This window comes from Temnothorax americanus, unplaced genomic scaffold (genome assembly GCF_048541705.1).
Source record: "Temnothorax americanus isolate GAGA-0224 unplaced genomic scaffold, ASM4854170v1 Scaffold33, whole genome shotgun sequence".
Classification (NCBI taxonomy): domain Eukaryota; kingdom Metazoa; phylum Arthropoda; class Insecta; order Hymenoptera; family Formicidae; genus Temnothorax; species Temnothorax americanus.
Window position 1 is genome coordinate 134,050 of NW_027509475.1, and position 16,260 is coordinate 150,309.

The 16,260-nt window shown below is 34.3% G+C and overlaps 1 protein-coding gene across 2 annotated transcripts; it reads right to left on the bottom strand.

Moving 5' to 3' along the window:
- Positions 1–7,766: 7,766 nt before the first annotated feature.
- On the bottom strand, positions 7,767–15,885 carry Spg11 (spatacsin). Of its 2 annotated transcripts, XM_077413737.1 has the most exons (23): positions 15,492–15,884; positions 14,967–15,401; positions 14,508–14,674; positions 14,072–14,428; positions 13,166–13,972; positions 12,926–13,098; positions 12,571–12,848; positions 12,334–12,501; positions 12,046–12,270; positions 11,774–11,965; positions 11,586–11,705; positions 11,341–11,515; positions 11,021–11,244; positions 10,780–10,940; positions 10,400–10,718; positions 10,166–10,331; positions 9,680–10,033; positions 9,440–9,604; positions 9,216–9,364; positions 9,030–9,137; positions 8,660–8,953; positions 8,263–8,582; positions 7,767–8,148 (listed from the first exon to the last, which is right to left on the bottom strand). In XM_077413737.1, the coding sequence occupies exons 2-23, from the start codon at positions 15,246–15,248 to the stop codon at positions 7,947–7,949; spliced, it is 5,406 nt and encodes a 1,801-aa protein (XP_077269863.1). In that variant the 5' UTR covers positions 15,249–15,401; positions 15,492–15,884; the 3' UTR covers positions 7,767–7,946. The 2 variants fall into 2 exon arrangements, with proteins under 2 accessions (XP_077269863.1, XP_077269864.1); XM_077413738.1 differs by having other exon boundaries at positions 9,216–9,358; positions 14,967–15,885.
- Positions 15,886–16,260: the final 375 nt, after the last annotated feature.

Consider the following 16,260-nt stretch of genomic DNA (forward strand, 5'->3'; position numbering starts at 1 on the left):
GAATTAATAATGGAATTTTTCGATGAATGCAAAATAGATTCATTTCAAACAATCTTCAGTATTTCTCGCGTAGATATTAAAATTTTTAACCCTTTATTATCGGACTCTTTTGTACGTTCTTACACCTAAATTCGCCAAAACGCCAAGAATGTATCGGCTGCTCGATTCGCTCGGAATTATTATCATTCCATCCAGGTGCGTGCTTATTCGCGTATTCAAGTGGCTCGCAACATCCTCGTGGAAGGGGGCGACACGAGTCTATAAAATCCCATAAACATCCCCGAAGAGCGCTATAGGGGCGGTCGCCACTGAAAGGAATAAAATATCGCTTTCTGCGGCAATTTTACGGCAATTTTCCGACTCGCTGGAAACCGCGCCGAGCGCATCAAGAACCAGGTGTTCGTCGATTCTGACATTCGCGCCCGAAGGACTCGCGCTACTGGTTAGAGCCTTCCGAATCATCGAGGACCGACGATTAGCCGGAGAGAGCAGTTCGATGATATTCTGGTGGTTTCCAACAAAAACGGATACGACGCGATGTAGACAACGCGTGCGTCGCGTAAACGGCCAATGGTGCGTATGATCAATATGAATATTATTCTGTTCCGCAGGACTTTCTCTCGTTCTCTCTCTCTCTCTCTCTCTCTCTCCCCCCTTTTTTCTCCAGACTTTCTGTTCGTCGGGCCGGGATGCATCTCCGTTTCTCGCCATCCCCGTGATTTATTACAGAATTATGCTAATCGAGGATACTCAGCGAACTTGTTAACATAAATCGCGTGCGTATCGCGTTTAACATAACTGCTGTAAAAAGTCTCCATTATTATATGAATATTATTGTTAGCCGCATAATGTATTATAATTAGCTTTATTATTTTATCATCGCGCTAGTTAGTACACAATAATATTTGGTGGTACTTCAATTATCACACAAATTTATTATCGCGCATTTTCTGCGTGCTCCCGGGAATTCGATATCGCGTTATCAACGTTCAGCTTTAAGTTGCCGAACGAAACATCGCGTTATTTCGAGCTACGGTGTGTAAAATAGCAGCGTTGCCTGAATTTGTTACTTGAGCATTGGATGCGTTGTCATAGAGTTATCTGCCTATTTCGTGCAATATTGCAAATCCTTACGCAATCCTGCAGCTCGCATAGTGAATCTCTATTGCCAACTCGTCAATCCCAGTTTTATTAAAATGCCTCGTGCATGGCAATTCTATAAATTCTGGCGTTATTGAAGTTATTTTCCACTATAGAGATAAACAGTATATTTTACAGATTTTTAAGGTATGTGTGCTTTCAAAATACCGGCTCAAAGCAATATTATACTACAAAGCTTGCGTTTCACTTGAACCATAGACAATTCAAAATAAAAATGAAGAAAATACTCCATTCTACAGAAAAGAAACCTAAAATAGAATATGAGCTCTAGCCACAGTTCATTGAGAGGAAGAATATTTCATTCTTTTTATAATCATTCACGTTGTATCATTTCTTTTAACGATATATAATCCTATGCATCACACGAATGCAATAAATATGTTTATATTTATGGAACATTTTTTGTTTTTAAAAAGATAAAAGATGGAAATATTTTGGATAGACCTATATTATTGTACAATACATGTATAATGCTTTCATTAATGTAGATTTCCCGTTAACAGTTTACTAAGTTTTCCAATGCAAAATATATTATAATCTTTGTATGACTTTCGAGCTGTTAATTAAAAGTTCCAAAAGACGTATAATCGACGCTAATGTCTGCCATTTCTGATGTCGGTCAACCAATTACTCTTTTCTACAACTTTTTCCCGGACAAATTTAATCGCTTGTTTCCTATTGCATCTTACGTTTCACGTAAAATTATTATTTAAAATCTTAATTATCTCGAAAATATCTTAAACCGATGCGAGCGCAGATATAAAGAAAAAATAGTTCGAAAATAAGACATCGAGCAAAGATGAAAAATTTTTAAGTAAAATCTCGATATAGACAGAAAAAGAACTTATGAGAATTATACCCCGCGTGCGTATAGATATTGAAGCGCAAAAATTAAAGTCATCTTCGTAATTGCTTTATCCTATTTGCGCGGGGTTAGCTCTGATTGGTCTTTCTACTATTAAGTTTAATCACGTCAGAGGCTAACATGAGACGTGTGGGCGAGTGTCTTGGCGGTGATTAAGTTCTACCGCAATTTTTCAAGCCATCTTACAATTATGTGGACAGACGTATCTTGCTTGTGGCCGAGGAAGCTCGCCCGGAGTTCACTGTCCGTCGCATATGTCGCTCAACGAGCTACCTTATCAGGGACTGACATTGCTAACGCGTTGTATCGCACATCGGGGACATGTCGTCATTGAAATTGGACAAGTAATACGTTCTATTCTGGTACATAAGTGACCACGTAGTCAATCTGCTTATTTCTCTTGGCGATGTGATGCAATAAAATGTAATATTAGGAAATCGATAGCGCGTTCCGAATTGAAGGTGATTTATAGTGCAGAAAGTCATTTATTCTTAATTACTTTCAAATTTTTTAAATATTGGACTCGGACATAGTGTGCGTAAATTGTTGAGAAACAGAGGACAAGGTGTCTAATTTTCGAGGTTTAGATCCACCGTGACGTTTCTAGATCACTTACTGCTTAGTCCGTGATACGAACTAGAGGGTGAGAGAGATTTCATGAAAACTCGAAACGAAACATTTCGATTACGAGCGCAAACCCATCGACGGCGCAATTTATTTACGCGATTTGAATGATACAATGGCGGACAGTGGGTCCGTACATAAGTACTTAACGTGTTCCCCTGGTGACGCCGTTAACGCGTGTCGAATCGCTCGTAACGTTGACAATATTCGAGCCCCTTTTACCGACGTAAACCTGGGCGGCCGGGAGATGCTATTCCGGATGCGGCATCTCGATATTGTGCTCGAGTGGAGACGAGTGTCGGGTGGGGCTTATCTTTAGTTATGGCGCGTTAGTTACGCAATGCTTACTTCGCGATAAATTATGTCACGATGAAAAAGCGTTCCTGGTGCATCTCCTATGTATATAATTTCGCGAGATGTAAACTCGGGAGAAAAATATTCATCTTGGTTCACAAGGTTCCAAGGAGTCTCCTTATCTGCACGTCTGAGAATACAAATTGAATAGAATTCCCAATATGGGATTTAAAAAGTAATATCCAGAGAATTAATTGACTTTTTTTTATTGTTGAATATTTATTAATCCTTGAATCGCAAGATATGCACAATCGTACATAATAATACTACAGATTCGAGAGGGAGAGCGACAAGTTTATTCATCTCACCATATTATACCAGCCGTTCCCTTTGATCGGCTTAACTCCGAAAGCTTAGCGGATCGGCAGTTTTCCCAATAATTATATTTTATTGATCACGTTTCCACCGCTGTTGAGCTGAAACTGCGCTTGCTGAAAATAACAAAGTAAAGAAAGATATCGATGTCGTTGTATTATTATTACCATTTCTAATATTGGCAGAGAGATATGTAGGGTGCATTAGCATGTATTTTCTCAGGACGGTTTTTTCTCTACTCATTCAACATATACCAGTAAAGCCAGAAAGGGTCTGAAGGAGCAAGGGGAGTTGCAAGGGAAGGCTGCGAAGTGTCCTTGCTCGTAATTTCCGGCAGATCAATGAATTACACGATTATTATCATAAGCATATGTCTCGGCGGATTCGCGCATTATCGACGTTCTTTATTAGGGATCTGCCGTTGCCAAACTGCGAGTTGAACTGCGACGAATTGCCGAGGAACTTGTTTACTCAGGCCGAGCCCGGTCTTCTTTCAATACCGCATCAAGCGGGATGTAATCCCTGGATATATGGCTCTCATTTGTAACTTGTAATCTTCGGCAAAATGCTCGGCATAATTCAGAATTACGCCCTTTTCGTCCGAATGTCCGACCGTAAACGTCGAGAACTGGGTCGTTTTAACGTTTGATATTTCTGTTTAATGTTTGATAATTCTGTAGGATGTGTGTTTGGCGAGGTAACAATTGGTCGGATATAAAAAATTATTGCAATATGAATGTCGCGATATTATGATCGTCATAATCGGCGTTCAATTGTATCTCGTAATTATCCAGCCTGACAATAATACGAGAATATGTACATTAGTGACTCGTAATGAGTCATTGCGTTGCTCATTTCGATCGAATATAATACCACCACTTTTAATGCGAGAGCACACGAATTAATTATAGCAAAGCGCATCATTAAGCCATCCTTTAGAAACTCGTGCGCGCGCTTATCGCACTTTATTGCAAAGGTTGGACATCGATATTCAATGGTTGCATCATGAAATTGATATATAAATATATCGATTACTCGCGTTCGTGGCACGCTGAGTTTTACTCCAGTATCTAAGATGTGGCGTCCGCTTTTTCTTCGCGTCAATAGTGGCTACGAAAGAATAGCCTGTTTTGCTAAAAAACACACTATCGGGACTGTTTCTCCGGGACAAAACATATTGCTATAATATAATTGTCATTACAAAAAGAGTATAATTAATAATGAAGCTTATTTATTAATTATGTCGTAACCGAAGGTACTTTCGTAATTGCGCGTGCTATTGACTTCACATCAGATTTTAATATTCAATTAACGTGTCGATAAATGGACGATCTTACGTCATATATATCAAGGCTTGAATATCTTGTACTCGTATCGTATCTAGTTGAATAGAGTCAAATGTGTAAGACTCTCTAATGATGATATTATTAAGCAATCGCAGCATTTATTTTCAGATTGCATATCTTAATAGAATTTTTGACACGAACATTTTATTTTTGTAATAACGTGTATGTAGGGGGGAAAACCGATATATGCAGATTAAACCGTCTATTTTCACGAGAGAAGAGGTACAACAAAGCGAGAGTAAAATCCGATAGCTAATACTTGATTACGCTCAAACAAGTTACTGTGTGTGCTTCTTTTAATGTAGCAATTTATTATAATGCATTAAAAATCACGGATATCGAAAATAAGCGAATATTGGTTTGATTCGGTATTATCGGATCTGTTATTATCCTACTTTTCGTATTACGGTGAGGGTAATGCAAAAGGATTCACGGAAGCTAGGCGTAATCTCGTACCAGGCATTCCGTATGGTAGAGATACGCGACATATAGCGTGCATTTTACATGCGCGCGTATGCGCACGGCGATCCGTCTCTTGGCTGATCCCTTACGAAATCAATTATCAATCCATTCCCTTGAAATTACTGTTAATGCCAGCGCCTGTCGGATTATGGAACGCGCGCGAATTTCCAAAAAAGCGCAAAAGTTTTTGGGGACGACGTAAGCGGCTTAGCAGCGCGTGCCTATGCCAGCTGGTCTAATCGATCTATCGAGAACCCATCTCTATACGGGTATCGCGCGGAGGAAGCATTAATCCCATAAATATACCGAAATTATACGCGCGGTGAGCGGTCTTTATTCCGGGAAAACGGAGAGGCGTACAGGACAAGATGCCAACGTTACACGTAAATTTTCCCGCGTAGAATACCCGCGTCTCTCTCTCTTTATGCGCGTCATAGATTGCGTTCGTGCGTTGAATCTCTAATAAGATACAAGCTCAATATACGTAAGGATTTATCTTTATATGATATGAGAATGAAATTCTGGTTTAATAAGATTACGAGGCTCTATTTTATTTTTTAAGAAAAAGGAGATGATCGCATTTGGTTGGTTATATTATATTCCAAGAATTTAAAAACGGAGAACTTGAATCGCCAGTGAATAATTAACAATTAGCAAAAGAATTATGTTTGACCCAACTGGCAAATTTTATTGTTCACAAAACGTGTTTTGCCAACATAATTCTTTTGCTAATTCCATCAAGAATTTGTTTGACACACAGCGAGCTGTATTTATTATTACAGATTTACTAAATTATATATTAATTAAAAGTTTTGTAGAATATTGAGCTAGAATCTTATTATTTTAACATATATTAAGTACGTGAAATCGTCGGGTGGAAATATTTTTCAAACAGCAGTGAATTGTAATGCACATCAAAGAAGAAATTTCTTTGACTACGCGCGTCCTCTATCTCCAAAAGGAAATCTCGAATTCTTTAGGCATTGTACTCTTTGATCCTTCCTGAAAAGGTAATACAGAGTAAAATAAAAAAGGGTGTACTAAAGAATTTATGTGTATCACATTGCACATAGGAAGGAAATAAAAAAGTCCGCACGCATATTTTATAAAGAATTCTTTGCATTTTTATTTTACGCTATTCTTCCTGTTTATAAACACGTGGTTTTTGCTCTTAAAAAAGCCGACTCATTAAAATGCTAAATGTTAGTGATAAACCTTGGAATCACGTTACGCCGGCATTTAAACTCACCAGCGCAAAATATAGCATCACTTAAAATGATAAATTGGGTCATTTCCCGTTGACTAAAATAATCGCGCGAAATTACTTTTTTGACGATCTTTTTCGTGTTGTATTTCGTCTCCTCCCCCCCTTCTATCTGCAATGATAAATCTTCATTATAATAGCTTTCTTTTATATAAAAAAGAAGATCAGTTAATTAACTTTTATATTGCTTTATTGTTACATTTAAATTAAAAAATGCTTATATATACTCTATACAATATGTCTAAATTAAATCAGTATACGACTTTTTTTATAAACTTCAACAGTCTTCATTAATAATCAATATTTCGTAGAAAAATATTCAGGCTACATTATATCAGTTCTTGCAATAATGTTATTAATTTAATATATGATTATGTATATTGTATCTATACACTGAGAGAAATAAAAAAAAAAAAAAAAATTTGTTGATTTAATAAAACCGGAAGATTGTATGTTGCCAAGCAGATGATTTGATTGGCTTAACAAAATATTTGTACAAAATATTTTGTTTTTTTTTGTTCTTTTTGACTATTTTGTTTGTTGACTATATTGATTTGTTCTTTTTAACTAAATATTTTATCCTATCAATTATACATAATATAACATTAAATATTTCTTTGAATAAATTTTTAAAAACGTTAATGTTTTTGGTTCAACAAAATTATTCTATTGAGTTAACAAAATTGATCATTAACTTAAAAAAAATGATTTTGTATGATACCATTTTCAGAATTCAATTATTTCATTTTGTTCAAATAATAGACGTGTACTTAATTCAATAAAATAAATAATTGGATCAATAAATTGAAAAATAAACAAAATTGTTTTGTTGATTCTACAATATTTTTCCCTCAGTGTACATCTATCGTATCGTAATAGCACGTGGGCAGGCAACAAGTTATCAATATATTGTTTCGAATCTTTTGCTGAACAGGCAGTTACAGTTGACACCAACGGTTTTACCTCTTATTACAGCCTAGTTAGAAAGGTTAGAAATATAATAGCGATGACAGATAAATTGCCTTCAAAAGATATAGACAATAGATAAAACGTACGCATCATTATCTGCTAACGTTAAAGGATAGAAATAAATGAGGAATCGTGAATCGTGTTATCGACGCGTGCTTCTTTCCAGTCTTGTACCTACCCTTGGCTTGAGCAACCCCTAAATCGATAAAACCAGTTTACGCGCACAGGGTAACATCCAGCGGTAAACGTAAAATATCAACGTATGATACGATTTCATATATATGCAATATAATATGATTTAAATAATATTATTTCTTAATTAGAAAATATTAATTTTTTTTCTAAGCTACTTTCTATTACGATAATGAAATTGCTTTGTTATAGGATTAATTAAATGAGACTGACATGATATAAAAAATACTGTTTATTGGTAATTATTGCGATATCAATAATAAAACGTGGACAAAGGTATAAATTTATATTGTTTATTATAATAATAAATGAATAGTTTGTGACAGTTTGTCGTCACATTTGTGGCGTTCTTTCTCAGATGATAATATCGAATTCCATCGAATGACGAGTTACATCATGAAGCGGTATATCCTTTTTTCCAAATTGTGTCTTTTAAATAGGAGCCCACTATGGGATCGTTGAGTATTTCCTCCACAATATCTTTAAAGCCAAGCTGACTAGCTAGCATGTATTTACATTCGACTTCTGATAATTCAGATATTAGTGTTCTCATGTTATCTGTCATGGAATGATTGATACTCTTTTCCAGTCTGTATCTAAAGATGTACGTACAATGACAGTATTTTAAAAAAATATTATTTAATTACAAATCATATAAATTTAAATTTTAAAGAACATATACGCTCTTATAGGTCGCATATTAAACTTACCTACGTGCACAATCTTGTACAATCGTAGGCGTAAGATTGTTAACTGTCATGAATTCTTTGAGATACTTTGTCTCTCCTTTGAGAATGCAGTGATGATAAATAAGATTAACCCAATCCGCATGATAATTATAAGCGCGGATAACAATAAGAGCTTGAGGGAAGTTTAAAATGTGAGATAATATTCTGTCTAACTCGTCGCTTTTCAAATTCAGCAGACACTCTGCTTGTTGATTTTGTGGTATTGCGTTCAGCAGTGAAATTTGAAGCGCGACAAGTTGGGCTTGATGCGAGCACCGGCTAGCAAGATTCAGTTTCTTATCCTGAAAGTAAAATACATTAGTTTTTATGGTAATTTCTACTCGAAACATGCATACGTTTTAATTTAATTTTTTTTTACCTGTAAATAATATTGAGTAGCATGAGTAAAGTTAGTTACAGCCAATTGCAATTGTTTTTGGACGTTATCATTTCGAGTCAATTTTATTTCTACCGGAATACCAGTTATGCCTCTTCCGCATTCTTTTAATATGTCAGATATTAATTTTGCAATTACTTCCTTTGCTTCATTTTCCCACATGAGTGCGATTTCGTAATATAAGCGGAAATGAAGCGCCACTAGAGTAAAAAGCTCCTTATCTTCTGGACATTGACGCTTCAAAAATTCCAGCAATGCCATTTTTAGGCCCGGAACCTGTTCAATTGAGAAACATGAGTGTTTTTTTAAATAAAAAAGAAGAGTTTATTCAATATCGTACGAGCAAAGATACCTTATCCAAGCCTTGTCCCAACAAAGACTCAAATTGATCGTTTTCTTTCAAGATTTGGAATACGTAATTCATCTCGGTAAATCGCCCAACACCAGTTACAAGACGTACCTAGCGTATATGGAAAAAATATGTAAATAAATTTTTAAAATTGCAGTAATTGATTAAATATGGAATTAATAAATGTACCAGTAGCGCCCAGTATTTTAAGATTTGTAACATATTCGCGAGACTCTGACACTTTCGTAATACTGAGGCTATTCCTTCCATGTTACAGGAAGCCGTGAAACAATCGTGGGATCTTATCAATAATTCCACTATTGTTTTCAATCCTGAAACTATAACGCAATAAACAGAAATATGTATATTATCATATTTTTAAAATAATATAATAAAGAAAATATGTAAATTACCATTTCTTTTTTCATCGTGAGTACTAATGTATCTTCCCAGCAATGATTGTGCTGTCTTCAACAATTTTAAGCCTAATAACGAGATATCGCTGCACAGTTCCATTATTAAATGAAAGTGCGAATTCAAGGAATAGCTCCACATAAAAATCAAATCTTCCTGACCATCTGTTGGGATATTATTATGTTTGACATTAAGATAATTATTCGAAGTAAAAAATAAGAGATTTTTTCCATAATTACCTTCTATGGCACAATTTATGTGCATTGTAATATTATCGGCCAGAAATATTGCCACGTCTTCCGTCTTAATTTTGTAAGACATTATTATGTCGTTAGCAGTCTCTAATTTATTTTCAATGTTACTTTCTATAATCTCCTGTAAGAACTTTATCGGATCTTTTAGCATCAACAGTGATTGATATGTCTTTCCTAAACGCGTAGCAAGTTTATAATATGAAACAATTCTAAAGCATATCTCATTTCCATGTATAAGAATTTCCGATAATCTTTCTAAAGTTGAAATACACTCCATCTGGAGATGGCTGATCGTTGTATCGTTTGTTTTGTTAGTTTCGATCGACGAAATGGTGTTTACTGTAAAAAGAAAATGAAGTATATTAAGATATAAAAACATTGAAGAATATTTTTAGATAGATAGAAGGTAGAAGTGCAGAAATATTAATATACATATATATCAATGGTGTTAAAGAAAATCGTGAGACATACAGGATGACGTTGAAGAAAATCTCTGCAGACCGCGTTTACGCAAAATGCCATATTTTTGTTGCTTCTGATTCCTTTCTTCCAAAAGACTCTTTTGCTGAGAAGTTAAGTTTGCTGGTGAAATTTCACCCTCTGCTAAGCTTAAACACAACATCAATATTTGCAGATCCTATAAAAAAAATAATACTTTTAAAAATAGTATACCCATAAATCTTAAAATAAAAGAATGCTATTTACCTTATGATTATAATTAAAAATTACGCTTATTCGTAAGGCAATATCCAACTTGCGCAGATCAAGTAATTTATTTATTAAATTTTCCACAGCATTTTTTTCATTTTCGTCTATCAAGGAGCAAGTCACTTGTAACTTATCCAAACCAGATAATAACTCTGTTTTTAATTTATTAAAAGTATAATTATTGTAGTCGAACTCTATATTTTCAGGTCCAGCTAAAATACACGATTTCCACATTGCCATTTCTAAAGTATCGATAATTTGTTGCTCGATTTCGGTATTTTTCAAAGTCTCATAAGCCAATTTCAAAACTTCATATCTAGAAAAAATAATTAATTACTTATTTAGTAATAGAACTAGCATTGCGTTATATTATTTACCTTTCTTTGTGCGATACAACTTTCTCGGCATGTTCGACAAAAAATTCAACCGCTACTTGAGGCGGAACGTTATATTTATTAAAATCCTGAGCACATTGCGTCCAGAAGGTAGAATTTACTTGACCATCTCCATTTATTGATTGTTTGAAAGTATTTCGAGCCTGAAAATAATATTATATTCAGAGAAAAAATGTATAGTAATATAGTGTTCGACTTCTTGATCAATTTTGAAAGATACTACTTGTGCTAATATGATGTCGGATGCATTTAACCCGGCGCAGCATGCTAATTCTAAGGCAATGCTGTAATTTTCGATTGCTGTTAAATCGTCGATGCATCTTTGAATTTCCGTGTCGAAATTATATGCGTTATCGATTAGAGTAATTGCTCTGAAATTTAATGTCACGCCAGTTTTCTGCAGAATTTTTGTTATATCCAACAAACGTTGAAAATCCGGTACTGCACCTATACAATAACAATTTTCACAAGTTACTGCAACTGTATTTAGTAGGACAGATTAATATAAAAAGAAATTGGATATATTTATTTCATATATTTTACCTGGTAAATCTGCTGAAAAATTACACTTTATTAACGCTTCAAGAAACTTTACTCGTAATGGCGTACTTCGAAAGCCGTAGCCGAGTGCCGTAACAATGCATTGGATTGCAACAACTGCGACCCAATACAAGTTTTTTAAATACGTAAAATGGACACTATCCCAATCCATAATTTTCTAAAAAAGATAAAAGGCCGTGTGAGCTAGCTAGTATATTGGAGTTGTTTCATTGTAATTCTGTACGTACATTGCTTTTAAGTGAGGAACATTGCGACTTGAAATCTATTAAATGCCGTTGATTTTCCTTGAATTCGCCATAACTGATTGCTTGCATCAAAAACTCGAAGAATGAATTCAAAATACTATCCTGCAAGACATCAGTACTAATTACAATGAAGAATCTTCGACCATCGCTGTTATATTAATTGAACTTACAGGCATGAAAATTTTGTAAGCCCGATTGACGGTGTTAATATAACCGTATCGAACCATTTTATTTAGTAATTCCGATACTTTATCGGAAGGCCATATTTGTTGCTCAAGACATTCCGTGTAATCAAGAAGTATGTCCTCTCTTCCTGTCGATATTACCATCCAACAATAGCAATATGCTGCTACAGACGACGGCTATAAACACGAGATTTTTAAGTCGCATAATGAACGATAAAACCTGATTAGTACTAATATCAATCAAAATAAAGTAACACCTCGTAACACGTAGCTAAGACAGTCAATATAGGCCTTAGATTTGAGCGAGACGCATTAATTAATGCTCCAGGTGGGTCTTGACTTTGATGACAGTTTAATATAGTCAACCATAAGTTATTATCTGAAGAAGTCGAGGTACAACTGTTGGAAATATCTTTGGCACTAGTTGTATCAGTTGCATCTATCTCAGTTTCTGATATGGCTGAGGTGGATACTGGTGATTCCTGGAGAATGACTTTGTTTACGTACAAAAAACTATAATTATCAACAAGCAATAACAATCTTACATTTTCTTTCACTCCAACTTTATGCTGCCTTGATGATGATTGTCTGTCGTGAAATTTCATCTTCTGTTTGTTATATGGTTGAGATTTGCTAAGTTTATCATTGTTTAAACACGTTAGCAGGTGTTCCCGTATGTTTGAGTTATTAAACAATCTGGTGTTTTCCAGCATCTGGTACGTGATTGATTTGTGTTTTATTTTTATAGGCCTTATTTTAATCAGCGTTATTTCGAAACGTACCTGGGTTTTAGGATAAGCGAATATATGACAGACTGCAATGAATTCGAACCACAGGTCATGATCTGCTAAATATTTCGGCAACGTATCGGGTAGCGCATAGTTGTGAACACGTGCAAAGCGTACGATGACGTCCCATAATTTCAATGCTTCGACAAATTGCGTGTTATCGCACATGAAAGGTTTATCCAATAAATGTTTTTGAAAGCTTTGTTCGAGATACGATATCACAGACTTTAAATCAGTTTGATTCTTATACACTACATTTTCTAATAAGCTCCCTGTATAATAAAGAATGTCATTTAAAATACTTTTCCATGCCGATATCATCATATATCAATTACATAAGCTACATTACCTATGGAGATGTTTAGTTGCTCTTGTACGTATTTTGCCACAGTAACGTGTAATCGTAAATTGCTCGAGTCGATTCTCAGCAACTCGATGAACGCAATGCAGCTACACACGATATCAGACTTATCTAAGTTTCTCAAAGCGAGAACGTGCGCATATAAGGCCGCATTGAATTTCCTAAAATTATTTGAGTTGTTGACGTTAATGACGATAAAATGAATATTAACATCGCAAATATACGAACCTATGGGAGGATACATTTCCAAGTAATTTCGCTTGAGCGTGTGTTAAACTGTGCACAGCCATATTCGGCCTGCCTTCTTTCAGATAATAACCGTACGTTAGCGTTTCCTGATATCCGTATTTTCTGATCAGATTTTCGTTCGTGAAAGTAGGCAAGGGTTCATTTTTGAAGCGCCACTTGAATAAGAATTTCGAATTCAAATTTCTATAGCCGTCCAATAAGTCGTATACTGTAATATCATCTTTTTCACTTTGATCCTCGATGATACATTGCAGCATCGGCATATGTGCAAGCGTGGACTGAAGAACTTCTTGGGAAATAACACGCGTGTCAATTTTTAAAACAGTCTTGTTCGTAAATATATCTCTTATCAGTGTATTTCTCCCTGAAGGGTTTGCTTCGTTACACAACGCGCTCTGCGTCTGCCATAATCGTAAAAATATTAATGTCAAGTTTACTAAATAATTTGCCTTGAGATAAGCATTAAAATCATCGGAAATATAATCAATCGATTCCACGATTCCATGTAGTAACGCATCTTCGTAGTTATCTCGAGCGTTACACATATCGGTTAAAGCATTATATAATTTTTTAACTTTTAAATTGTCTTCCTCAGTATGACAGTTTTGCGAGCAGTGTGTAAGGCACAGTTGTTGATCGATGCTTTGCAAAAATTCTGTTTTATCGATATTGCAGGAAGCTGAAGATAATATTGTACTAAGTTCTTCCAGCGTAATACCACAGCCGAAAGAACGATTTAATATTAATTTCAAGTCGTCCTTTTCTTCTTTTGTATAAATGCCATATCTAAAACAATAAATTTGGACATTTTCTCTGTGATTTTTTATCATTACACCAGCAAAGAAAAATATAAATACACATAAAACATCAGTTGTATATACATACCTACATAAATAATTTTTGGTTAGATGTTTCACGAGGTCACTAGCATTTGAGGAATCTATATAATCGACCATATCGGGTGTAATATCTAAATTCGCAAATAACGATTTCAAATGTTGATCAATTTTATCTGAGATCTCGAGAACGTCTCGATTATATTTTGTATCAATCCATATTCTTAGAGCATTAATTTTATTATTAGATAATAAGTAATCCCACAAAATATTATTTGACACGTTTCCCAAAATCTCTGGGTTATTCGAGGAAAAATATAATTCAGTGCGTAAGGCTTGTTCAATATTCTGTGGTAGTTTCATTATATCATCTATACATATACAAGAACTTAATCCACTTTGGATTCTAAAAAACAAGAAGATAATTTGTTAATATATTTTTTCTATTACGTGATATGTATGTATTTTCTATTTTCGCAACTTACTTGCACTTTTCCTCATGTTGCTTAATAGATTTGGTAATGTTCCATGCCGTGACATGTTCAGTCTTAAATCCATCGACATTTATCATATACTCACACAAATAATCTCTTAAGATTGGATCCTTGGTTTTTATAGAAACAGCAAAAATATGTTCCACAGGATCCTTTCCCTGTAAAAAAATTATTATCTGTTTAAAATATAAATCTGTATAAATATAATAAAATAAGTGAAACACGATGATACAATCAATTTAGAGAAAAAAAACGCTATTTATGGTAAAAAGTATACGTAATTTACACAACATTATTATTAGGCTACCAAGAACCAGTCCGGACTGTAAAAATGGTGTTTTTCTAAACCGTCTAAATTGACTGTATAAATATATTATTCTTTTAATCGTCACTTCGAACTTTGTTAATTATAATCTATCTTGGAAAAAAATATTAATATATATGACATACCATATTTTTTAAAATATGTGAAGCTCTATAAACCTGCTTCTTGCTTAATAATTCATTGATCCAATTTTCGACTTCTTTGTTGAAATATATACATGCCTGTTCTACAGTACAATTTCTTCTGTACGCAAGGCATTTATGAGCTAGTTTTATATGAGTTCCCTTGGCAGAGGCTTCTCTCACAAGCTCTCTGTCTCTCAGTGTACGCCAGCCAGACCATATTGCAGCTGATTCTCCAGTTAGACACTCCACAGGAATACCACCAACCGCATTTTTTTCAGACATTTTGCGATAGTAATATTTATAACGCAATTTTTACACCAATTCATTAACGCACTCTGACATCTTAATACAATTAGAAATCTTGTCTAGTAAATATTAAAAAATTGTACTAGGAGAAATTAAGGCATTTTTACATTTCCACAACATATCCAATTTCTGTCAAAAAAATACTTTGTTCGTAAATTGTATACTGTGTTATTAAATTATATCTGATTAATTTCCATTATATTATCAGTATACACGTACACTGCTTGTTTCTCTCGTTTTAGGTATATAAATTTTGTGTAAGATCGGATATTACAAAAGTATATAAATCTTTGTTACACGAGGTAAATTTGCAGTATAATAGATAGGTTAGGAAAAATAAAAACAACAGCTGCGAAAACTGGAGTCGCCGATACATTACATTTTTTACACTCTCATAGAAACGATCACAATAATTATTTATTCACACGAGTTATATATTTTTATTTGGAATATTAATTATATTTTATTCATATTTTGATGCTTGGAAAACACTACCGTGTCAGTTTGTGCCTCTCTGACAGCAGCAATTTAACCAGCAATCGGTAAAAATCACCAGCAATCAGCTGATTATCACCCTATCACCACATGATTTCGTATCGAACAAATGTAAAATAGCAATATTAGAAATATTAAATTTTTTAAACACATATATATGGATATATAAAATCAATACGATATCATATCGTATCATATATTGAACGCTGTTTAATCAATGAACTAAAAAATACAATAAAATTGTGGTAAAATAAAATTTAATTATATACATGTTTGGAAAGAGGAAAAGTTTGTGGAAGAATTAGTTTTTCCAGAAATCGATTATTTTACTAAGATGCTCACGTTTGATCTATGAGGATTCTATTATAAAGGAGGGAGACATCGTTGATATTATCCCTTTCTTTAGGCATTTGCCATAGCATTCCCATATTCACACTACTAACGTTCGAAGAAAACTTAAATATGCCAGACTTGTTTTGAGTACCTAATAAAA